The sequence below is a fragment of the Lolium perenne genome, chromosome 3 (genome assembly GCF_019359855.2).
Source record: "Lolium perenne isolate Kyuss_39 chromosome 3, Kyuss_2.0, whole genome shotgun sequence".
Classification (NCBI taxonomy): Eukaryota; Viridiplantae; Streptophyta; class Magnoliopsida; order Poales; family Poaceae; genus Lolium; species Lolium perenne.
In genome coordinates, this window is record NC_067246.2 from 122,492,620 (window position 1) to 122,517,011 (window position 24,392).

General features: G+C 44.8%; 2 protein-coding genes and 1 long non-coding RNA gene across 6 annotated transcripts; all 3 read right to left on the minus strand.

Moving 5' to 3' along the window:
* Positions 1 to 9,078: 9,078 nt before the first annotated feature.
* Positions 9,079 to 10,281, minus strand: LOC127339593 (3'-5' exonuclease-like). Its single transcript, XM_051365427.2, has one exon. It carries the CDS (start codon positions 9,972 to 9,974, stop codon positions 9,297 to 9,299), a length of 678 nt encoding a protein of 225 aa, XP_051221387.1. The 5' UTR covers positions 9,975 to 10,281; the 3' UTR covers positions 9,079 to 9,296.
* A 1,165-nt stretch (positions 10,282 to 11,446) lies between these two features.
* LOC127342264 (uncharacterized) lies at positions 11,447 to 19,361 on the minus strand. 4 transcript variants are annotated; one of them, XR_011755342.1, is made up of 8 exons: positions 19,080 to 19,361; positions 18,844 to 18,998; positions 17,365 to 17,758; positions 17,067 to 17,216; positions 16,233 to 16,300; positions 13,129 to 15,336; positions 12,582 to 13,028; positions 11,447 to 11,702 (listed from the first exon to the last, which is right to left on the minus strand). It is a non-coding gene; the product is annotated as an uncharacterized lncRNA (long non-coding RNA). The 4 variants fall into 4 exon arrangements; XR_007876469.1 differs by lacking the exon at positions 12,582 to 13,028; XR_007876466.1 differs by having other exon boundaries at positions 11,447 to 12,794.
* A 1,502-nt stretch (positions 19,362 to 20,863) lies between these two features.
* On the minus strand, positions 20,864 to 22,942 carry LOC127339594 (MEIOTIC F-BOX protein MOF-like). The gene is made up of 2 exons (XM_051365428.2): positions 21,971 to 22,942; positions 20,864 to 21,234 (listed from the first exon to the last, which is right to left on the minus strand). The coding sequence occupies exons 1-2, from the start codon at positions 22,940 to 22,942 to the stop codon at positions 21,073 to 21,075; spliced, it is 1,134 nt and encodes a 377-aa protein (XP_051221388.1). The 3' UTR covers positions 20,864 to 21,072.
* Between the last annotated feature and the right edge of the window lie 1,450 nt (positions 22,943 to 24,392).

Consider the following 24,392-nt stretch of genomic DNA (forward strand, 5'->3'; position numbering starts at 1 on the left):
TAATCACCTGATCCAACTAAATAGTACTCTGCCTGGAACTAGTGAACGGATCAACCAGGCCATGCCTTACCTGGAGCTGTTCGCCGGATATCTCGGAGATGGGCTTGTTGCCATACTTGCCCAACAATTCATAGTGTTGCTCCAATGTATGTGCCGGACTAGCAGTGGCGTCACAATGGCATCTCGTGCATGCTCAGCTGTTGGCCTCCGTCTCCGGCAGCAACATCCGAGCGCCCAGACAGGTGCCAGTTTGCGGACTACCCCATATCCCACATTGGATCATTTTAGAGCATCTCTGGTCACGCCTCCCAAAGCATTCCCTAAATGGCACCTGGAAGATTGCTGCACTAGCCAATTAAACCAAAAGTCTTGAAACCTCTTGGCTCTGATACCATGAAAGATTGCTGCACTAGTCAATTGAATCAAAAGTCCAAACTGATTGAAAGAGACTAGGCAGTGTATTTATATTCAACAGCACCGGATCGAGCGTTTGGGAGACGTGTTTTGTTCGTGCCGCGTTTGGGGAACGTCGCTCCCCAGCCGCGTCCCCCAAACGGCGCCCCCAAACTTTTTTTATAGAGTTTTCGAAAACATAACCATTTATTAAATATTGCATACAAATAAATATGTTTGCCGAGATTGTTTTAAAATTAAAATACAAGAAACAATAAAACAACTAAATAAATGTAATAAATGGGGCTAGATCAAGGTGGCACAGCATTTGTTGATAATCCTTTGATCCTCCACATATGCTCAACGAGATCATGTTGAAGTTGCTCGTGAATATTGCTGTCACGGTGCATGGCAGGAAATCAGCAAAATCTGCAGGCAATTCATGATCAACCTCCACAAGAGAGCCCTGACAGTCATAGGGACCAACATGTGTCCTGACATGATTCTTGCGATCGAAACGCCGGCAAATCCATCGGCGGCGGAGGGGTGGCAGGCGCGGGAGGGAAGGCGCGACGAAAAATAAAAGACACGAACCAACGGTTATGAAAATAGTCACCGACAGGTGGGAGCCCGCCTCACTTTTCGCGCTGTCCGGCGTGTCCCGAGCGTCCCCTATATAGCGGGGACAGACTCGAAGCACCGGACACCGTATTGGATCCCGAACAAAAAAAAAACTTTGGAGCAACTTTTTTTATCCGACGCGGACGCTTTGGAGGTGCTCTTATCATCACAAACATCGAGGAGGCAAAAGCGGTAATCAACAAGTGGAAGGAAACAAACGAGCTCGTGGTAGCAGAGGTGGAACAGGGTCCAGGAAGGGAGGAGGCTCTCGAAGGTTCTTCTTTCCACCGTCTAATCTTGCTTTGTCTTTTTATTGGTTACTAGCAAAAAAGCCCGTGCATTGCACCGGGATCAACAAATGCCGCACATCGCCGCCCCCTTCCTCGCGCCGCCAGCAGAAGCTGGTGATGGATCTCGGCGGGTCCAAGATCCAACAGCCGCCGCCACCACCATCCATCGCCGGAGGCCGTGGAGGAGGAGCCGCCGCCGCACATCCAGGGACGCCCTAGACACGGTGCACGCCGAAGCCGGAGGCTGCCGCCCCAGCCATCACCGCCGATCGCCGCCTCCAACAACCCCCCGAGCACTTTGGAGTCGGGGCCCGCCGCCACCGTGGCCAGCGCCGACGATAGTGGCGGAGGGGGAGAAATGGAGGGAGGGGCGGCGGAAGGAGGGAGATCGGCCCCCCGGCGGCACCCTGGGGAGCGCCACGGGAGGGAGATGTCTTTTGTTTATCATAAAGCATCAAAGGAAGAAACAGATTGACTGCCTCATCTAGATGGAGCATTGATTCTAAGAGCCAATCTCTGGATCTCAGTTGTTCTTACCGGCCATTCAGCATGGATTTGATGTTTGAACTCTTATATTTGGTCCCTAAAGCACAAACTGTCTAGGCCGGGGGCATTCAAAAAGTCTTTACAACCAAAGCTCGAGGACAATTTCCCGGACAAAAGAATGCGGCACCAATTTTAGTTCCGCCACGGCTCCATGCAGGCATAGGCTTCACTGCTTCAGCGAAGGGAGCATTTGTACAAAACTACAGATAGCAGTTTTGCCCCAGGTGGTTCCAAAACCGACCAATTTTGGTGCCATACTTGCAGGGTAATCAGGTCGAACGCGTCTCCATCCACGAGCAGGTTGCCCCTGCTGGTGCTGCACTGGACCAGCGTGAGCGGGAACCGGCACCAGAGCGGCAAGGACACCACGTCGTTGCACCCCTCCGCCCCTTGTTTTGCTGTCAGGCGGCGCGACCTCCATCCCCACGCTCAACCGGCATCGGCGGCAGCGGTGAGGGGACAATAGGGCTGAAACTGAAACTCTAGCTCGTGCTCCTCTACCAAGACGTCGAGGGCCTCCTTGGCTTTGCATGCCCTGCGCCGGAGATGGACGCCACGTTCGAGGCCATGGTGCGCGCTGACCGCTGACGCACGGTTTGAGGTGCTCGTGCCGGCGCAGAGGTCATCTTCATGGTCGCCGTCGTCATAGACTTGATCGTTGACATCCTCGTTCCTATGTTGGCAACATGGCCGCCGAACCAAGACCGGAGGTCGCAACCTGCACCGGAATAGCTGGAGGCGCCCGGCGCGATCTTGGCATGGCGCTGCCTCAAACTATGGTCGCGGAGGCCATCTTGAAGCTTGACGCCATCGCTGCCGGTGGCGACGAGAGGTCCGGTAGCGCTATCAGCAGCTACCACGTCGACGTCGCTGATGGCGGCAGCAGCTAGCACGTACAAGACATCGTCACCAATGGCGTCCATGGGCAGGTGTAGGTCTCCGTTGCCTTTGATTTCGGCGAGAGAAGGTCTCCGTCCTTCGCTTGACGGGATCGCATCGATCAACTCGTCTACTTATATACACACCAAAAGGGCACGTACAAACTACAAAAGGTCATGGGTAGCTAGTTACCTCCTGGTTAGCTAGGCTGTTTTGATTCGAACGGGCTCCTGCTTGCACGTTATCTCCGCGGGGAGAATTTCTTCGTTTCCTGTCAAATCCAATCCGCATGAGTCTTGTCAAGTCGCTCTTTTTTTTGAACTGTTTGATGAAGTCGCTCTTGATAAATCAAATGCGTGCAGGATCGAAGGGTAGGTGGAGTCACGGCCTAGCTATGAGGATCGTGGGCTGGGGTTGTTGGGTGTGCAGGGGGATTTATTTAGTCCGTATATATAGATGAATCAAGTTCAACTCATGGACGATTCTAATCCAACTCGGTCGGGAACAAAGAAGTTGATCGATCTACTCAGCTCGGTAACCACGATGGACGAAACCCATCTAGGCAGGACGGACCAAACGGACCAAACCGCGGAAACGCTTCTCCCTTTATTATTAGGTCGTGATTTGTTTCGTCCGTCCACCGCTTAGCTAGAAAAAAACCTTTCCCGCGTACAGAGTCCTATCCAGATACAAATCAAAACTGTCTAGCTAGCCCACCTTGGCACGGACCTATCCATGATCGATTAAAGATTTACGTGAGAACAAACCGTACGTATCAGATTCGGTCTCCAGATCAAATTGCACGTATGGTGCTGATATATACACCGCCCTCGGCCCTCCAACACAGGAACTCGAATAGCAAAATCCTCCGATCGTGATGAACTTCAAGACGTGCCTCGCCGTGTGGAAACCCGACAGCCATCAAGAAAGACGTCCACTTCCCCAACAGCGCCCACCGCTGCAGAAGTATGTCGACGGTGCCTGCGCCATGTTCTTTTCGGCCTCGCACGACGGTGTGTTCTAGGCAGAGTCAGAGGCGTCCGTCCACTGTAAATCCATAATACCGATTCAACAAGCGAGGCAGCGGTTTCTATACCTGCCAAGATGCAGATCTTTGTGACTCTGATGCTGAAATCGATGCCGATGAAGCTGACGCCGATGAACTGAAGCGCCGAAGCTGACACCCCCGCCGACAACCTCAACAACAATATCGGCAACTAAGCCTACCCCCGGCCTCCCCTCTGACCTCACGGAAGGCAAGAACGACAGGTGGAATGAATTGTAAATGGGTCCAAAAGCTTCCTTTGGGACGTCATCGGGCGCCCGCGACGTGCTCTGCCTGATGGATGCGATCCATCAAGTCTGACGACGCTTCAGTTCATCGTCGACGTTGCCGAGGCGCCACCCACATCGCCTGCGGATGTGTCGCGTCTGACCTCCCTATGCCGATATTCATCACCCTTGGCTTAACGTAATGCTCTATGTGGCGGCGAATATCCAGGAGATTACGGCCATTTTCGTACGCCGGTCAGATGTTTCAATCGTACATCATCATAGTTCCTACATCAGCGTAGTTCCTAAAACAATTCCAGGTCAATCTGGTATAAGCTTTTATAGTGGGCATGTTCCAAGCTTCAACCCATGGTTCCATATATAGGCGACTACACGTCAGATCATGTACACGAGGTTGACCATGATGACAACCAATACCCGTCCTAACCTACAATGAAGACTACGGGGCGATGGAGGTCCTTCCGGTCTTGAGCTGGTCATTCGTTCCTTCCCTGGTGCCTTGGATCGGAGCCCCAAATCCCAAGAGAAGTTGCGAGGTCAAGCTCGCCGTCATGCTGGCGGGCCTCCATGACAATGGTGGAGGATTGCTCAGCTATGGTCGAGACCAAGTACGCCGGCATATATCGGGATAATTGCTTGCTCGGTGGTGTGTCCTATGCCGCTCGTCCGCGCGCCGTGAGATTTCATGAGCGCCTCACAGTCGCAACTTGCCGCCACGACAGGCTGGATCCCGCCGTGGTTAAGATGGAAGAGCGTCCCTAAGATTTCATCGTCTTGGGTACGTGTGCTCATTACGCATGCGGAATTGGAGTTCAGCGGGGGTGTAGCATGTGTATAGAAATTCCATCACGTAGGTGTGGGTACGAGTTCAGCTGTGGGGACTGCTTCCAAGACAAGATCACAAGATCAACGTGAGTAGGTAAAAAGATGGCATATCAACTTATCAAGATAGGCATTTATAGATAGTTCTATAGTTGTTTTTACGAAAAGATATACTTCCATTGTTGTTTGGCTACCCGCAACACTCTTTAGGCCGTGAGCTACTATATGCATGATGTCTTAAACGGGAACTTGGAATTTTCCTTGTGAGCCTTATTTTATTACGATTTAATATATTTGTTGTTTATTCATTTTTCATGTAATTTAGCCAATTTTAAAATCAATCACTTAATTGTAGTATAATCAGAATTGCATGATATACATGATATGTGCACTTCTAGAAGATCCTGATGAACCGCATAGAAGATTAATAATTAGGTCCTAAGTTTTGTTTTGCTTACAAGAGGATTGATGTACAGTGCAAGACAGAAACTAAATTCAAAGCAAAACCAAAGTGAAATACTATAATATGTTTCGAGTGCTATAAATTAAATATTACTTTATTAGTTTGTGAGCACATATTAAATGAAATTATTTTTAAATCCGTTGCAACGCACGGGCACTTTTACTAGTACACACCAAAAGGGCACGTACAAACTACAAAAGGTCATGGGTAGCTAGTTACCTCCTGGTTAGCTAGGCTGTTTTGATTCGAACGGGCTCCTGCTTGCACGTTATCTCCGCGGGGAGAATTTCTTCGTTTCCTGTCAAATCCAATCCGCATGAGTCTTGTCAAGTCGCTCTTTTTTTTGAACTGTTTGATGAAGTCGCTCTTGATAAATCAAATGCGTGCAGGATCGAAGGGTAGGTGGAGTCACGGCCTAGCTATGAGGATCGTGGGCAGGGGTTTTTGGGTGTGCAGGGGGATTTATTTAGTCCATATATATAGATGAATCAAGTTCAACTCATGGACGATTCTAATCCAACTCGGTCGGGAACAAAGAAGTTGATCGATCTACTCAGCTCGGTAACCACGATGGACGAAACCCATCTAGGCAGGACGGACCAAACGGACCAAACCGCGGAAACGCTTCTCCCTTTATTATTAGGTATAGATGAATTCCAGCTATTCCTAGCAGTGGCTCTTCTCCCAGTTTGTCGAATCAAGGAAGTTTTTCTTTTACGGTTTCACCATCAGTAGACATATTTCAACCTGTCTTGGATATTTGATGGTCACACTCCAAACCTGCGTTGTAGGAGCAATTTAGGCTAACATGATTGGTTGCACGGCCACTCGCGACAGGGATCCAGTCAAAGGTTTGCTGTTTTGTTCAGTCTATTTTATGACTGAATGGTTTTAGTGGTGAATCTGTGGAACACACTTTTAGCGGTTGTCAAAATCATATGCAAGGATCTTATAACTGTTGTTAGTATGTTACCAGTCAATATCTAAAATCTTTTCTAGAATCATCTGATGGTCTTCTGTTGAATGTATTCAATTTTCTGGTACGAATAGACAAGACAATTCTGAATCACACATTTGTTAGCTCTGTATGTTTGTAACAATTTTTGTCCTGCTCATATGGTTACCTTTGAAAGTACATTCTCATGTTGCGCCGATATTTTAAAAATAATAATTTCCGTTATAAAGATTCCTACTAAATTGTGTATTTGTGTGACACGTTAACTTTTGTTTTCTATGTGTTTTGTTACACTTTTTTCAGTACAGAGCACGCATGTGTGATCGGCCTCGGTATATTTATGTATATTTCCTTTACATTTGATCTTCAAATTATTGCCACCGTTGAACTTCCAAATAATATTTTATCTCTACCGTAAGAGTTTTCAAACATGACATTGTTTGACTGAGAATTAAGCTAATTTTAGCCACACCTATAGATGGTAACAACTAACAAATACAGAACACGTAACCTCAACATGTACCACTCTAAGAGCTTCTCTAACCGATTCCTTATAATCGGTTAGAGGAGTAAAAGGCGGTCGAAACCGCACCTAACCAATCCCTTATACAGTTAGAGGAGTAAAAATTAAAAGAGTAGGTCGCCGAAACTGCAAAATCGGTTAGAGGAGGCCAACCCAACAGCTCTACATCGCTGGAATCGTTCGCCGCGTTGAAGGTTTTTTTAAGAAAGAGGTTGGGGATAAAAAAAGGTGCAGTGAAAAGCAACACGTCCGTGACAAAGGCCGACGGCCAAGGTCAATTTGGCTGTGGGCATGGTTGCTCGTCCTCCCCTTGTTTCGGTCGGTGTTCAGCGGGAGACAAAGTCGACGATAGCGGCAAAGATGCTCGATGAGCAGGAAGATAACAAAAGCAAGAGGAAGGTTGCGATGACACCCAAGGTTACTCCTAATCCACCGGCGTTTCCAGCCACCTCCACGTGTCGTCGCACAACGCGTGCAGCCGCCACTGGGATCAATGTCAGCTAAATGATTGATGGAAGGCAGAGAGGTAAAATTTTCCCTCCATTTCTTTGGCCACCGATGCACCCATAGATGGTAAAAATAACTAACTAATACAGGAGCATAGTAAATGAAAGTAAGCCTGAACCAATTACCTGGAGACGTGCCACTCTAAGGGCCGTGAAGCCAAACAAACATGAACCACCTAAGAGCATCTTCAATAGACGCGTGAAAGGCGTCTGTATGGTAAAAACCGTCAGTTTAGCGCGCCGAAATAATTCGCTCTAACCGACGTGCGGTGCGTTAATTTTTTCCCAGCGCGTGAAATTGCGGTCCAGCGCGCTGGATATTTGGTGTCCGCGGCACCACGCGTGGTAAAGGAAAAGGCAATCGCGCGAAGTTCAATTGCCGCTCTGAAACTTCCGCGCGCCGCTCCGCCGCCGCCGAAATCTCCACCCTTTCTCCTCCGACGGATTCGCGGCGCCTACCAGGCGACTTCGACGTGGAAAACGACGAGGCGCCTCTTCCCTGCGGCCGTCGCGCATCCAGGCGTCCGAATCGCCGCTCCACCATCGCCAAATCACCGCCGGGACTTCGATGTATCCAGAGCACCCGGAAGGTGCTCGAAGGTATGCGCCGGCCTTCTTTGAATTAGATTTTTTAGTTCGTTTGTTGAATTTGTTGCGCTTCATGGATAGTTGAGGTCTTCATACGATTCATCCGATGAAGAATGGGATATTCAAGAAGAAGAAGAGATGGCAATGCTATGGGCTATGCACGCAAAGAAGAGGCCGAATCATGGTGGTTCCGTTCTTGGTCGACAGAAATTGTGGCGGGATAGGATAGAAGGACACGAGAAGCTGATGCATAGCTATTTTGCGAAGAATGCCACATTTCTAGAGAGCTATTTTCGTCGTTGTTTTCGGAAGAGCATCAACTTGTTCAAGAGAATTGCAGAGAAGCTCAAGAAGTACGACATGTTCCTTGAGCAACCGAGGAATGCCGCCGGAGAACTAGGGCATAGTATAGAGCAAAAATTCACCGCTGCTTTGCGTATGTTGGCATATGGGATATACCAAGTGATCTAGTTGATGACCATTTAGCGATGGGAAAGAGCCAAGCTATTAAGTGTGTCAAGCGCTTTGCCGTTGCAATGGTGAAGGTGTTCGGCGAGGTTTATTTGCAAGCACCCAATGACGCTGATACGACAAGGCTTCTTGAGTTCAATAAAAATCGTGAATTTCCAGGTACGTTTGGTTCCATCGATTGCATGCATTGAAGTTGGAAGGATTATCCCGCCGCATGGCATGAGTTCAAAGGCCACAAAAAGGATTCCACCATAATCCTTGAAGTTGTAGCTGACTACAAATTTTGGATTTGGCATGCTGCCAGGTACGTTGAACGACATCAACATTGTCCAACGATCACCTTTGAAGCGATTTGCCAACGCGCGCTAAACTTGTATAACTGTTTTACCGCGTGGCCTTGGAGTCTTGGAGATGCTCTAATAAACGACACGTTGAATACATAGTTAGACATTAGAGCTTTGAGTATTATATATGCCTGTCTTGGATATATGCTTACGCTGATTTAAATTAATTGTTGCAGGTTATGCAAAATGTACGTTGCCTAAATTTATTTAGATTCACCGAACCTACGATAACTAATTTATATCAAATAATTTAGATTAAAGGGAGTGCATGTGTCAAAAGAAAATCAAGTGTTGGACAAAAAGTATGCAAGGATCGAAATTAATCCATCAAGGCAAATACCACTGCAAAAAGGATACTAATGTCGATGCGGAATAATAATCTAGCACATCAAGTAAAACAAGGATGTCTGAACAAAATAGAAAGCATCCAGACGCAACAAACATAAAAGCTATTTAGACTGCAATGCTAGCAACCAGACATGCTCATCACATAAGAGAAACTATTACAGCAACGACGGGGCTGCAAATTGGATTTTCTGACACGTGAAATCACTTGAACCTTGATCGCTGCATGCTGTGAGTCTGGCTTCTACGCGTCCGATTCAGAAGCAGAGTCCCTGTCCACATCGGGTGTCCGGCTTGAGTCCCAGCCGAACCCCGATGTAATGCGAGATGCAGGCGTCGATGGAGGCGTATATCACCTGATTCTTCGACAGCGTGCGGCGGTGCCACTTGCTGATGCCCACCCAATTCATCTTCCTCACGCCGCACCACCCAAGGACCTGATCCGCCATGCGCTCCATGGAGGCATTGCCCATGCCCGTCACGAGGCGAAGCTCTTGCGGGCGCGCCACCTCCAGGCCGTGGTAGTCCCTCAGCTTGCGGCAGTCGGAACCGATGTTGTACGCGACGAAGCCCACACGCGCGTCGTCGAGGAAGCGCCGGAGAATGGCAGGCACGGCACCGCCGGCCTGCGCGATCTGGAACACGAGGCACCGGCGCCCGCAGCAGAGCTGCAGCGTGCCCGGCCGCGGCTCAGCGCCCAGACGGCGGAAGGAAGGGGTCCACTGCATGCCCATGCCGACGGTGAATCCGGCGCCGGAGCGAAGGCGACGGGTTTTGCGCCACAATGTTGAGTACACCCACCGGCGCGCGACGCCCGGGTTTGCGGTCACGGTGGTGTTGACCGTGGCGTAGCCGGCGACACGCACCTCGTAGATACGGTGCTTCGGGGAGGAGCGGATGACGCGCGCGGACACGGCGGCAGTTCTGGCGACCATGGCTCGGTAGTTGCCAAGGACGGATGAAGATCTAGCTAGGTTGGGGAGCGCGGCTGGAGTCGATGGTTTCCTTCACGGAGGGAGGTGATTGCAACCACGGTACGTGTATACATGCTGTTCAAAGACTAGACGGAGTGCAGAGGTGTCCGTTTCTGACAAGGAAAAGGCTTGATGCGATCGCGCACGGGCGCGCCATTGTCAATCCCTTGAACCGCGCGTACGTCAGCGGGCCTGCCGCACGCACGCCTTGCACTGCACCCACGCTTCGTAGTGTCTGTCCGTCTGAAAGACAGGAGGATATGGCGTGGTTAGAGCAAAGCACCAGTCACAATCCGAGCAAACACGCGCAGCTAGCTACACTACTAGCCTAGCAAGAGTCATTTTCCACATCCTCGATTGACTACACCTACATGCACGCAAGCTACTCATTCATTGTTGCAAGCTAATCTGCAGGTGCATCGGTGCGAATTTTGCAGCAATACGTATAATACTATAGTTGTATTCCTTAATTATTCCTTCACAGTAGTCAGCCCAGTGCTGCTCCTAGATGCACTAGTATTGCCCAATAATATCTAGAAAATCATTCCGTTTCAGAAAATCGGATCAGGAATATGCTGAAATCCTACTACACTGTAATGAAAGAACATCCAGGAAAAGGAGAGACAGAGAGAAGCTACAGTAGCTTGTGAAAAATATCACTGTACCAGCAAGTACATACTGTAGCATACTACATGACCATGACTAGGGGCCAAGCGGCTGTCCAAACATGTCATTGCCTCCCAACCTTTTCTGATCGTACGAGCTCTAGAGAGGAAAAACTAGGGCGATTTGTACTGTGTTGTGCCTGTGCGACGGCTCAAAGGCTATTTATAAATACACATTTTCTTGTTTGTTATCGTGCAAGTTCTGAGATCTGGAACCCAACAATAGCCAAACCAATGTGCCAAATATCGGCTAGTCATTTGGCTTGAAACCAAACTAGATTTAGATGTGCGCCTTAGCGCACGACCCCGTGGTACTCATGTCACTGGAAATTTTGTGCAAAGACGATAAAATCCATTGTATATGATTAAGATTAGTGACAATGTCCTGAATGTTAATGAGAATGTAATTGTACATGTAACAACATTCTGAAATTAGGTCATCTAACACAATCGTGAGAATATGTTTGATGGAGGGCATATGAGTTCCTACTTCCTACTTCCTAGGTATATAGCCGATGGAGTTCCTAGGTACATTGTGGTCTTTTATTGGCTGCTGACACAGATCATTGGTGGGTCAAAATATTAACCATGAAATTAAACTTTCCAAAAAAATGTAGCAATTATGCAAAAACGGTCAGAAACTAATCAATAAGCTTAGCTTAGAAAACCCTTTTTGCACATGAACAGTTTACCAGCCATATACTATTTATAACAAAAGACTGAAACACCTTATAAAGCAACTCAATGAAAGGTAGGCAACATTCCATCTTAAGCTATGCACTTAATTATAATCCGAAGAAAACATCAAACACAACTATCAACTCCCTTTTAGTTACAGCAACTAAAACCTTAGGCAGTTTGCAAAAAAACAAATGTAAGAATAGACTCAAACCAACCAATCTACGTAACAGATGAAGGAGGCAACCCAAAATATAACTGAGTATTTATCATCTTTCTGCACATATTGATGAATGAGCCAGTCATTCAATCCATGCTCTTATCATCTGAACCGGAGACCATGGCACTACATATCACAAAGAACAATGATACAAACTGTGTTAATGTAAAACCTTCACATAATTATTAGATTGTAATATGGAAACTACAAAGCCCACTATATATATTTCTAAATAAACCACTTGGCTACAAAACAAAAGCTCACAAACAAAGGTACGGGGCCATGCTTTAATGCATACTGGAGATACAAACCTTGCTACTTGACAATTAGGAACACATTTTCTAAGAAATAGTTTTATGGCAGGTCAACGAAACTATGATGCTGGAATTTGACACTCATTCGATAACACATATCTCAGGCCCATACATATTTTCCTGTTATGTATAAAGGGGTCTAGAAAGGAGTTAATTCTTCCATCCTAAATAAATATAATAACAAATCTTAGAAGTGCGCTTTGGCGCATGATCCCGTCAAGCTCATGCCGATATTTATTTTGCATAAGATATGATTGCACTTTTTTAGTTTTACGAAAGTAGCTTATGAACTGCAGTACACTATAAAAATTAGCTTTGAAAATAAAAACCTGTGCCAAGTAGACTTCAAAGAGCTTTGGTATTTTCAATAAAAGCCCCTTCTATTCAAGGAAAGGAATAATCTCTTCAATATATAAGCACAAGGCCTAAAACCATTGGTCAAGGTTACCTTGTTTCAAGTTGAATACAAAAACTATGCGACTTTGCAATATCAAATAAAGAACCATGCTAAACATAATTATCCCATTACAAGGAAGGTTATACTGGGGAACTAATACAATCTATTCTAATCAATGAATGGAAACTTGACCACATGATATATCAATCACTAACACCTATAGATAACCTAAGAAATAAATAATCCAGCCATACAATCACAATGCACCATTGTAAACAACACAATTAGCTATACCGTCTATAAGACATCCATCAGAGAAATAATCTAGGGCCTCACGCTTCAAATATTCGCTTCTTCTTCATCTGACTCTAGCAGCTAGTCATCTTCAGAGAACTCGGGGTCAAATAAATAAGCACATGTAGAACACTTCATTTAGAAGTGTGCCTTGCAGCGCAAACCCCATACATTCCTAACTGATAAACGTTTTGTAGAACACTTCATAGTAAGCTGACAGAACAAAGAGAATATGGTAATTCACGTGCCCTTCTTAACTTGTAAACTACTATGTGGATCAACAGTAGCAGCCATTTTTTTACAATACAATCATGAAAATGAAACATGAGTAAACAAAAGTTACGTAATACTGTAGTTTATAGGTGGTCAGACTACTCACAAAAACAGAATTCAGATATAATTTACATAGAAATGGTATCTGACATGACAAATAGGCTGCCCTGCCCACTACAAAGGAAATACAGATTAATGTAAAAGAGTTGTGCGTGAGTTCAGATTGAGAAAATGCTTGTATTTTCTGCAATGAACAGTAGCAGATTAGTAATACCTTTTTGTTGTCTCCATGATTTGCATCTGTGTTAGGTGGAACGACTCCAGCAGCCTGCTAACCTGTAGGAACGGATATTTAAAAGGCTACAACAAAATAATACGAGTACAAAGGACCTATAGTTCAGATGAAAATATAGCTTTCTTGTTAATGGCCAGCGCTGGTGCAAATAATAACTGAGTAGCATATTCCGGCTGAAGTGACGAGCTAGCACAGATAATTTCTTTCTAGGAAACAAAATTTCCAGAAGCAGAACGGTTGGTCATTTATGCATTGATTATAGCTTTCTTTCGATGTTGTACAAGTTGCACAAATAACGACAAAGTGGCATATCATCGATGGGAAATGATTGAGTTTCTAATTCTATCGAGGAATCAAAATCTGTAGTAGCTTTGGAAATAAACCGACATGGAGTCAATTATTGGTGGTCGCCGACCACCGAGCTTACATATGACTTTCCAAAAAAACTGAGCTATCATCAACCATTATCCAAAGAGAAAAAAATCACAAATATGAGTAGCATCTTGTATCTGTAAAAACAAGCACACTCCTTCATTTCAATGGAATGCTTGTGCAACCTGAACCAGTTTACATTACCAAATAGACAGGTTAGTTTCCTTTAGGACTGATTAACTGCAGATACTTATTTGGGTGCCCTCAACAAATTACTATGACCATATCTAGGAGTAGCTCAACTCAAGTGGGTAGTAAGCAGTGGCAATATCCAGTTACTAAAACAATTAAGAGTAGGTATATATGATAGAATCTGAATCCATTATTAGAAGGTACAAAAGCTACTTGAAAGATAGAATTGTTTGAGAGTAACTAAGTATTCTGCTTTCTGTAGATCAAAAGGACCCTTGTAATATAAATCAAGGCTTGCCACGCACTAAGGTAGGTATAGACCGAAAGTGGTGGACCGAGTGTTTCCGGTACATATCTTGTAGTCGAAACGATGGATGAAATCAGAAGCAAATGAATCTAACATACTGAAACCAACAAATAGGAATAACTTCAACATGCCATAGCCAAATAAAACATGCCGTAGCTGAGTTAACAGGGAGAGCATATTATGCATAATGATCAGTGCATGTTTGTACAATAATAGTCCACATAATAAGATGAGGGGTGGCCTCTCTACTGGATAAGTACATCCAAACATTTTCTGTCAGCCTGTGATGTTTGACACATCCCATAACAAGGACCCAAGAATGGGGGACAAAAGAATAAACAATGTAACAGAAGACCCCACTACATAGCATAGCATGGGGTAAGGAAGTTCAAATATATTGTAGTGTTTATCTAGGACACATGAATTTTATGTAGGTAAAAGGCAATGAAAAGCCGTTCTAGTTGGTTATCATGACGGCAGACAGGCTACAAAACAATTGCATTGAGAATATCTTAGTGGACACATGTACTTCTAGAACAGGATATGTATAGATATATGGGTTAACAGATAGGTTGATAGTACCTCGTAGGTTTTTTGTGTTTCTCTACATATCCGGGTTCATGCAACGGCGGAGATGGTTCATATGGTTGACAGAAACACTACGGTTCTTATGCTTCATATGGTTACTAGAAACACTGCGGTTTTGAGGTACAGACTAAAATGAGACCAAGTATAAGAACTGAGATAGGGGGCGTGTTTTGATGAACAATGCCCAACTTTCCAAAGGGTGACTTTTTAGGCTTATTGCTTTGTAAACCAGTGGGTGGGTAATGAGGTTTTGGACTTTTGGTTGATTAGCACTTGGAGAAAAAGCAGGAAGAAGGATGAATGCAATGGGCTTGGAAACCAAACTTAAATGAATCTGAATATAACACAATAAAATATGAACTTATAACCAATAAATAGCAATTACTTCCAACTCTACAATTCACACCAATTGGGAGGCAAATGATGACTCCAACTCAAATATTCTGATGAAAACATGCTAACATAAGAACTTAATTTGATCAAAGCTAATATGTTTCCCAGCAATCCAGTAGCAGTTTCAAAAGAAACAATGCCAACTTTATGGTTTATCCTTCCTATGGATAGAACTGATTCACAATAGCAGCCACATCAAATCATAAGGAATACTTCATTACTTCAAGGGAAGGGTTTATCTAAGATAAAGGATTGAACCTTTTTTTTCTCGGTTGGCTCTTCAAACAACCTTGGTGCTACGAAAGCAATGAAAACCTAGTGTTATTTGGTATTTTCTGCAATATAAGCATAATTTATGAGTTGAAAATATCTTTCTCCCATCAGCATGTGCACATGGGTATATACACACGGAGCGTATATATCCAGAATTTATTAAAGCAATAAAGAAAACATTGTAGATATGTATTTAATAACCAAAGCTAGAAAAAAAATTCAGCTGATAGTTATTGGAATGCATATATGATTATGAACACATCCATAGTAAGGTTCAAATATAAACAAAAAAACACAATAGTTGCAAGGAAGGAACAAAACTGGATCATAACAAGTGAGAGCCAATCAACACCTGAAGACAAAGAAACAAAAAAGTAGGTGCTTGCCTAGAGCTTGGAGTTCGATATGGCCGAGGCAATTTAGCCATGGAGGGTATAAATGCTAATTAAATACTAATATTGGTTTCGTAAAACTAAGAAAAGAACCATAGGGATGTATAAATGCAATTAACTACCACATAACTTTTCATTGAATGTGTCATTATCTTTAGAAAATGTGTGTCACCCTCAATGACCAAGCCCTTGATCATTCCCACGTCAATAAAATAAATGAGGGGATTTAACGTGTTGTTCTTCTAACCTTTTCCATGCAATTTAGAAACCAGTAGTTCTCACTAACTTCAACGATCCTATTACAAGGAAGAAATTATTTGCAAAGAAGAACCAAGTTCATTACTCAACTTTGCCATTAATTACGGAAAGAAGGTTCTTTATAAGGCACCAAATAATAACATATGGTAGTACTAATAAATGTTAGAAAACAATTTTGGGTATGTGAACAAACAAATACATCAGGATAGTGATGCACTAGCATCAAAAAATGCACAGGTACATCCAGAACAGTAATATCTGCAGGCTAGCACTTAGTAATAAGAGGATTTATTTTCCAAACCACTTACGCTTGGATTAAAGAAGCAATATGCTGCCCTATTTGTTGCGCCCATGCCTTCTTTCAAGTGCTCGATGACTGAATGGCAAAAAACAACATATACTTGTATTAGAATTTGAGATAGGCAGAACAAATGAGTTCAAAACGTTGGAAACATGAAGAAGTTGGCTTGTAGCTTGCTTAGCTACTGATACATGCTTCCTAGCCTCCCAACTTCCAATTCCAACTAAATGTTAGCAAGATCAGCAGGTAAAGCAGCAACAAAATCAACCATCAACCAAGCACATAGCCCTGCAGCAAGCAAGCACACACGCACACTAGCAAGCACACACGGTCACACACAACAAGCAACCATGACGAGAGCGGAAGAGGAATATGTCCATGGTTACGCAGTAACCAGGGATAGATGCAACCGGAAGAACTAAATGTTATTACTATTGCTTGGATTCTGCAACACCAAAATCGTTACTTAATATGACGTGGGCTTAGCCCAGTGATTGGGGTCGCAGTGACGCACCCTAACAACCAGAGTTTGATTCCTGCCAGGGACGAATTACTGGAATTGTCACAGCAAGTCCCGCTTCTACTATATCAATAGTGTTCGTTACTTAATATGGATAAATTTACATTAGAAAAAAGATGGATACAATTACTTAGACAACATAATGTGAACTTCCATCCTACGGTATAAAGAAGAGATGAGACTACTGACATGCTTAGATGTCTCTTTTTGAAAAGAAAAATGCTACCCCAAAATGTACGAAAACAAATGACGACCATTTGATAAACCCTTTATTGATATAATTGATAATTTCAAAGTTGCAGTTCAAAAAGGAACTCATACCTTAAGATGGGAAGAAAGAACAGTGAGACTGTATGAATGGCCAATCGCCTCATAATTGAACATACAATTATCAGTCTGAGTTGCTTGTATCCAGAATGCAGAAAACAATTGATTTGTTTGATCTTGAGTCAGAGGGACGATCTTGGTTTCCTGGAAGATACAATTAAAATGGCAATCATGATTAAATAGATGCATATCCCTCTACGTGGTCTCACCTGACCCAAAATAAACATCACCAGAAAACAAAGGACAAATGTAGGTGAATTGGTGCTGAAATACTCTTGGGGGCAGGGGGTACCTCTGCAGAATTAGCTAGTGTTGCCCATCGATCAATAAAGAAGAAGACCAATTTTGAAAATATTCCGGACTTTTCCAGGCCCAAACATGTTTATTATCCTCCTCTTGCATGTTTCTTTCTATTCCGTTACCGTGCACTGTATTTCCAGGATTATCTGAAAATAAAAACTATTTATCTCTCCTTAACTTATCAAGTAGAGCAGTAGCTCATGCAAATACTGATGTAGCTCGAGACTGCCACATTTTTGTTTCATATAGGTATTCTGAATCACCCCTGTGATGGCTTGGACCTCGGACAATAACAGAAGAAAATATGTGATGCACCTCACACGAGTATCTGTATCTAGATGTTCCATGGATTTCAGCATCTGCTGGATGAGTGCTTATGGAAACACCTACTAAGAAGAGTTAAATTAAAATGTTAGTAGATAATGGCAGAAGTGGCCCACTGATGACTATTCAAAGATAAGCATTTTAGCAAGGATGGAAAGTAAGCACTAGTTAATTATTTGAAGTGTACAAGAGGTACACCGTTTCTGAACTTGTTTGTAGCCATATTTTTCAGTTAATTTATTCGATGAGCTGATTGAATAAATTTAGAACTGACCATAAGTTTGTTTGAAGATAGATTGTGTGGCAAAGTATCAGCAAACTTCCAATAATTGCTCTAGCAATAGCAGGCATAGAAGACACATTCTCCAACGTAATTGCCGTCATTACTGGATCCAAGATTCAAAAATACAATGGTCTCTAAATGATCACTGCCTTCTATGACGGAATGGCAAGCATGTCCACCCAATGCTACAAAAATCAGTATGATAATTAAACACTACTTGCAGAGTTTTTCTCAAGTCAAATCCAATGCAAATGGCATGTCATTGGTCTATTCGACATCTTTCAAACAAAAAGACGGTGAAAGAGGATATCCATATCATTTGCATGATGAATCACCGAGAATTACCCGAGGGAAAATCCTAATAGCATACATCCATCAATTGACTTGTTAGTGAAAACCATGTTACCCTCCTTCTGATCATATAGACATCACATGCAAAAAAAAGGTAGATCATGGATTCCTAATCAGAGAACCGAACCTTAAACTACACGAAATCTCAATGACAAGCTATCCTTCTCATCATGATACCTATTATCTCCATCATAAATTACCCCTATATACACTGAGATAAAATCTTCAGCGAATCTATTCCTTAAATGTGTTTTAATATAAATAAGTCCACCTACAAAATGAAAAACCCAGTATAGGCTGACTGCCTTCCATATCATTAGGAGGAAAAAAATAGACCTCAATTCAAGCAGCAGGTGTAATAAAAGCAACAGTTTTAAGTATAAACAAGTCTCATGCGCAGAATTAATTTTCATGCAAATCAACCACCATAATAGTGTTTTTTATTACTCTTTCCAAACAACACGAAGTTAACCAGCGAACAAGGAAAATAATGTACATAACGGAGTGATATACAAGAGGATTTTAGCATGGTCGGTCATGTCGCTCCACCTCACTCCTTTCAAGCCATCCACCATTCACGACGATGCAGCCATCCGCACACCATCTCCTTGTCGCGGATGCACAGGCAACATGCGTTCTTGAGATGCAGCCAACGGACAGAGCAATGCCTGCAGTGAACACGGTAAGGTCATGCATCAAATTGTCAAGGAAAATCTAGAAGGGGTAAGTCCAAATGATCGAAAGCTCACCACAACCAGTATCAAATTGGGGAGTGTCCATCATTTATCATCTCGCCATCCCCACGGAGATGCAACGCCACATGCTGAAGTGTTCCGACTGAGAACTCACGGTCTGCCTTCTCGTGTAGTGCGGCTGCAGCCCATATAAAACCTGCAAAGCAGTGAGACGACATTCAGATCCTAGTGGTGCACATGGTTTCCAATAAACTGGGAATAAGATTGCACTTTTAGGCAACAGGGTGACTGGGTGAGCATCATCAGCCATCCAGGACCATGCGACCAACTATCTTCCCCAACAGGGTGACTGGGTGAGCATCATCAGCCCTTGCACGCCTGGTGGCATGTCTGTGGATCGCTGTGAGGCCCCCGTTGGGGGGCATCATATATACCTTCAGATGGAAGCCAAAGGGTTTACCAAAATTTTGGCAGGAACTATGGGCTACAATCCAAACACCCATGAGTTGCCAATACTTTGGCTATGTCATGTATTTGGTCATGCCAATATTTTGGTAGGGCTAGAGGGGGCACAATCCAAACAGCCCCCTAAACTTCTCTCATTAGTTCACGTTATGTAGCTAACAAAATCTATACCTAATAATAAAGGAGCTAAGGTTTCTGCCAAATTTTTCGTCCAACTTTTCATTAGACCGTTTTGCCCTCCCACCAAATCGCATAATACGTCAAATTGCCACCATACCGGTTCGTCGTTTCTTTTCTCCCAAATCGTCCCTCTGTTCTCTCCTCCCCATCTTCCGCCCCGATCCGCAGAGCCCTCAGAAGAAACAGACCAGATCGATTGAGAGATCCCTGCCTCTCCTCCCGCTGGACAGGATAAGTTGGCAGGCGAAGTACAATATTTCGTTTCGATTAGGAGCCGTCGGACTCAGGACGGGCGGTGGCGCCCCATCACGCCGTTACCCATCAGTCGATCTCCGGCGGGATCCCTCGGCGCGCAGCTGGTTTCCGGTGCCCCGCACAACGGCAGGTCCCTCTTTCCCGCCGACGCCATATCCACAGCGCCGCCCCTCTTCCATCACTCCCGCAGTACCCCCTCACGCGCCGCCGAGCTCCTGATTCAACGGGCTCACCTCGTGCACCCGAGATGTCCCTGCAGTCGTGTGGTTAATGTGGCGCCGCACGGACACGGCGTGGCATGGTGCCCTGCGCGGCTCCAGCCTCCAGGTCCAATCTTCTCGATGCAGCAGCTCCTGTAGGGGATTCTGCGAATTTCCAGTCTATAGCACCACCAAGACCACTAAGCTTCCATCGCAAAGAGAGGAAGATACCACCGGCAGCAGATCCCATCATTTTTGACCTCCTGCTGGACGCCACAAGTGCAGATTCAGACCATGTTTCTTTTTTCCAAATTATGTTCCACTTATACATGTATCTTCCTCGCTTAGAGATGATTTTTTTATATGGTCTAATCAATATTTTGATGACTATAGTTTATGAGAAATTCGATTTGGCATGGCATGACGTTCTTTGCTAGGTAAGGAACTAAATTTGCCATTTCAAAATGCTGAGAAGAAATTATTTCAGTAAATAATTCCCTTGTCTGATTGTATGGTCGTGATCGATCTAGATCCAGCATTCCAAGTTGTTTGATATCTTAGAAAACAAGTAATTCATTCTATTCAGATCCCCGTACTTAGTCCGATCAAATTTATTCTATTCTACACAATATTACTCAATGTTTTGACCCGCTGCCATTGTGACGGCTGCATTCTCTCGGAGATTCCTAACAAAACCTTAGCAAGGTGTGGCTCATCTTTCGGCCACCTTGTGATTTCTATTGATTTCAGCTTTTCGCACCAGAAAACATATGGTTTTGCGGCGAAATCTTTTGTAGGTCGTTGGTCTCTCTTCCCCCTCTTCTTGACCGGAGGACCTAAAAACTGGGGTTCATATACAATGCTCAGTGCATGTGAGAGTACATAGTTAGAGCCAAAGTAAAGAATGAATTCTAAGAACCGATTAATGAAAGTGCCATGAACGTTAATCATACCGTGCAGTGGTGCAACCCAAGCTTCTCCAAGTCAGATGTGTTCTGGAAGATGCCCGGTAGCGCCTGGAACTCCACTCCAAGATCACATCGTTCTAAGATCAAGGTCTTCAAGCGATGGAGAACTGGAAACTCTTGGGATTCCTCCTCTAGCAACGCCTGGAAGATGTATGCATTAAACGTTGATAATTTCATATATACAGTGGTGAGGGATAAGAAATTATGAAGAATGCATGGAAGGAGAGAAATTTGTAGCTGAACTTTTGTTTTTGACAAAATTGCAACAAAAAATATAGAAAAAAGAGTGTAGGACAACGCTGGCATGTCTAGATCTCATTCGAATTAGATTTAACTGAATCTCAGTCAGGTGGCGTCATCTAAGTCTCAGTTACAACCTAGCTACTTGCAATCATGTGCAACTCTTAGGCTAGCACAAATCTCGAAGCAAATTCAACGGTGTAACTAGGAAAATCTCAATTGCAACCTATTTACAACTAAAAAAAATCTCAATTGCAACAAATTTGCAACTAGGAAATCGCAGCCCACTTAAAAATGTCATATCAACACGAATCATGAGTAAAATTCAGTGGCTACAGAGTCGACTCAGATTTAAATTTCAGATATTAAAATCTTATATTATGCGGGCTATACAAAATAGCAACAAAAATAAAATAAATGTGAATATTAAAATCATTAGATTTTATCTTATCTATTTTTTCTCTAATAGCATAACATATTAAGTTTTGCACTACAATGTGTAGGTATTGTTTAACACATTATCGAAAAAGGTATTGTTTAACAAGAAATTAGTACACAAAAAAGCTGTAGAAGAATTTTGCCCTACACGTGCTTAAAAAAACCCGTGGCATGCATTGTTCATGGCGTGCGTACTGACCGTCGTTGTGAATCCTGCCAGATGTAGTTTGACAGAGTTTGGGAGGAGCGCCAGGAATGCACGCATGGACGTCAAGAACTCGAGCTTTCCCTTCTTCCGCCGTCGCTCGCTCCGCTGCAAATGGTGGCTGGTGTCCGTTAGCCGGATCAACGCCTCCCTGACCAACGCGAGCGGCTCCGCCCCGGTGGCCAATCCCGCGACCACGCAGTGACGGTTCAGCCCGCCGTAGGCGAGTTCAAGGCGCAGGCGGACAAGGAGGGGAGCTGTGATCCTGAGGTTGGCGGAGGCGAGGTGGTCTCGGAGTTGGACGAGTGCAAGGTTCCGTAGAGTGGGTGATGCGATGCAGACGAGATCGTCCATCATCCGGAAGTTCTCTATGTGGAGGTCCTCGAGCACAGGGCAGTACGTGCCGAGGTCCTCCAAGAAGGTGGCCGACATGCCAACTCCGACGAGGTGCAGTTTGGTCAGGCGCCGGGTGAAGCCGGCAGCACACAAGCCAGCAGCCGACACGTCGGGCTGCGGCCGGGAGCCGTCCAAACAGGACCAGTGCGGCTGCCAGCTGACGGTGACGTCGTGGGCGGTGCGGATGTCGACGGCTGCCGGGCAACGTCGGAGCCCGCGACGGATCCACCTGCCGGAGCAGCTGTAGGTGACCCTCTGGCTGACCAGGTTCAGGCCAAAGGCGTCGAGATGCGGCGTCTCCGTCGGGATCGACGCCGGGAGGACGTGGTCGGCGAAGTCCTCGAAGCGCTCCCACTGCTCGCCGGCGAACTCCGACTCGTTGACGATGACGTTGCCGCGGAGCACGTCGCGCCAGAGGTGCCTCCACCGGCGCGACAGGAGGCTCGTCTGCACGGTCTGCCGTGACCCGAGGCGAGAGAGTATGTCGTGGAGGAGGCAGTCCGGCAGATCGCCCAGCCGGTCGGTGGCATCGTCGTGCTGCTCGACGCGGCGGCGCTTGCTGGAGTCCATGCCGATCTGATCGAGTGACCTCCGGCGGCTGGGTTTATCTATATCTATCTTTACTATTATCTTTACTATTATATTGCAGTTGGGGATTAGAATTTATTTCCTACCAATTGGATTGACATAAATCAAGGAAACATCCTAAGGAAAAAAGAAGTAAATATGTATTGCATCAATGAACGTCTCTGGTTGATATCCTCACCCATGCGTAAGAAAAGCTGCCATATCTTCAAATTAGCAATTACTCCTTTCCTATCAAAGAGAGTTTTCATAAGTAAAGGAATTGATGGCGCTAGCACATAAATCCCTGAATTTTTGCAACCATTATCTCGGCAATCAATCTTGGAAATCTTTCTCGACAATAATCATGTAAATCAATGTTTGAGGGGCGGTTCAAGGCCCTGACACAATTTTCATTTACCACTTGCCTTTTTACCGCCGCAGTCAACGTCGTGGGATTAGAAGGGTTCATCTTCTTTTTGGCGGCGGCCATGACTGAAGGCCTCATGCAAGAGAATCCATAGCAGCGCTCCATGGGAAAGACGACAGACAACAAAGTTGATAGCGAATTGATGAGGTGAAGGTGGTGGAGCGGGGCCGTGTCATCGCCGGCGGCCGCGTCGGGGCTTGGCCGAGGATGGAGCAACACCACAAAAAGCTGGAGGTGTGCACGGAGTCGCCTCGAGGAGCAGTCCCCAGGGTGTGACGATGAGCTCTGAAGGCGCTTCAACCACCTGCTCGCCCAGTACAGGCCTCACGCACACGATCCTTTTCGATGCAGTGGTGCCGTGAGACGTGCTCGGTGGCCTTTTTTGGATTGATCTCTATTTGCTATTTTAGGTTTGCAGTTACCCGGTTAATCATTGAATGTGATTGTGGAGAGGGCGTCACCTACTCACGCACAAGCGGCTTTAATTTGGAGTTGGACAAGGATCTAGCATGGCGGCCGGCTTTCGTGGTACGATGTGTTCATTAGAAGGTACGAGTCATTTCTCGGTTTGTTGAGGCTTCAGTTTTTCAATGGAGATTTTCTTCTTCTTTTCTCCATCCGATCAACACTAAAGCTTACTGAACTAAGAAGAAGCCTGCGTGGGAGTCCCATCACCATGTATTTGAGATTTGAGAATGCCACGAACTGTTAAGCATTCTCCGTATTTACTTGATTGATGGAAGACTTGCACCAGTAACTTCTTTTATATTCTAAAAATGAGGTAAATGGTAGATGTGGGGTTGATTCCTATGTCGTTTTTCAGAATGAGTTATCAGAAGTATTTTAGGAATACCAACACATAGCACTATTTGATTGGTTTTAATCACTTGACGTAGAAACTGAGTACGAGAGAGTTTCAGATCTCCCATTAGCTAACAGTGTCGGTGCTTTTTTGAGTTGTGCATTTGTTTTTTAACTGTGAAGTAGGTGCAATCAAATGTAAGGACCTACTACTGTTGTTCATTA

Excerpts from the sequence above, each read along its gene's own strand:
- LOC127339593 (XM_051365427.2), bottom strand. The coding sequence starts at position 9,974 with ATGGTCGCCAGAACTGCCGCCGTGTCCGCGCGCGTCATCCGCTCCTCC.
- LOC127339594 (XM_051365428.2), bottom strand. The coding sequence starts at position 22,942 with ATGGACTCCAGCAAGCGCCGCCGCGTCGAGCAGCACGACGATGCCACC. Across the intron at positions 21,235-21,970 it reads TGGCAGGATTCACAACGACG|GCGTTGCTAGAGGAGGAATC; the intron begins GTCAGTACGCAC and ends TACATCTTCCAG.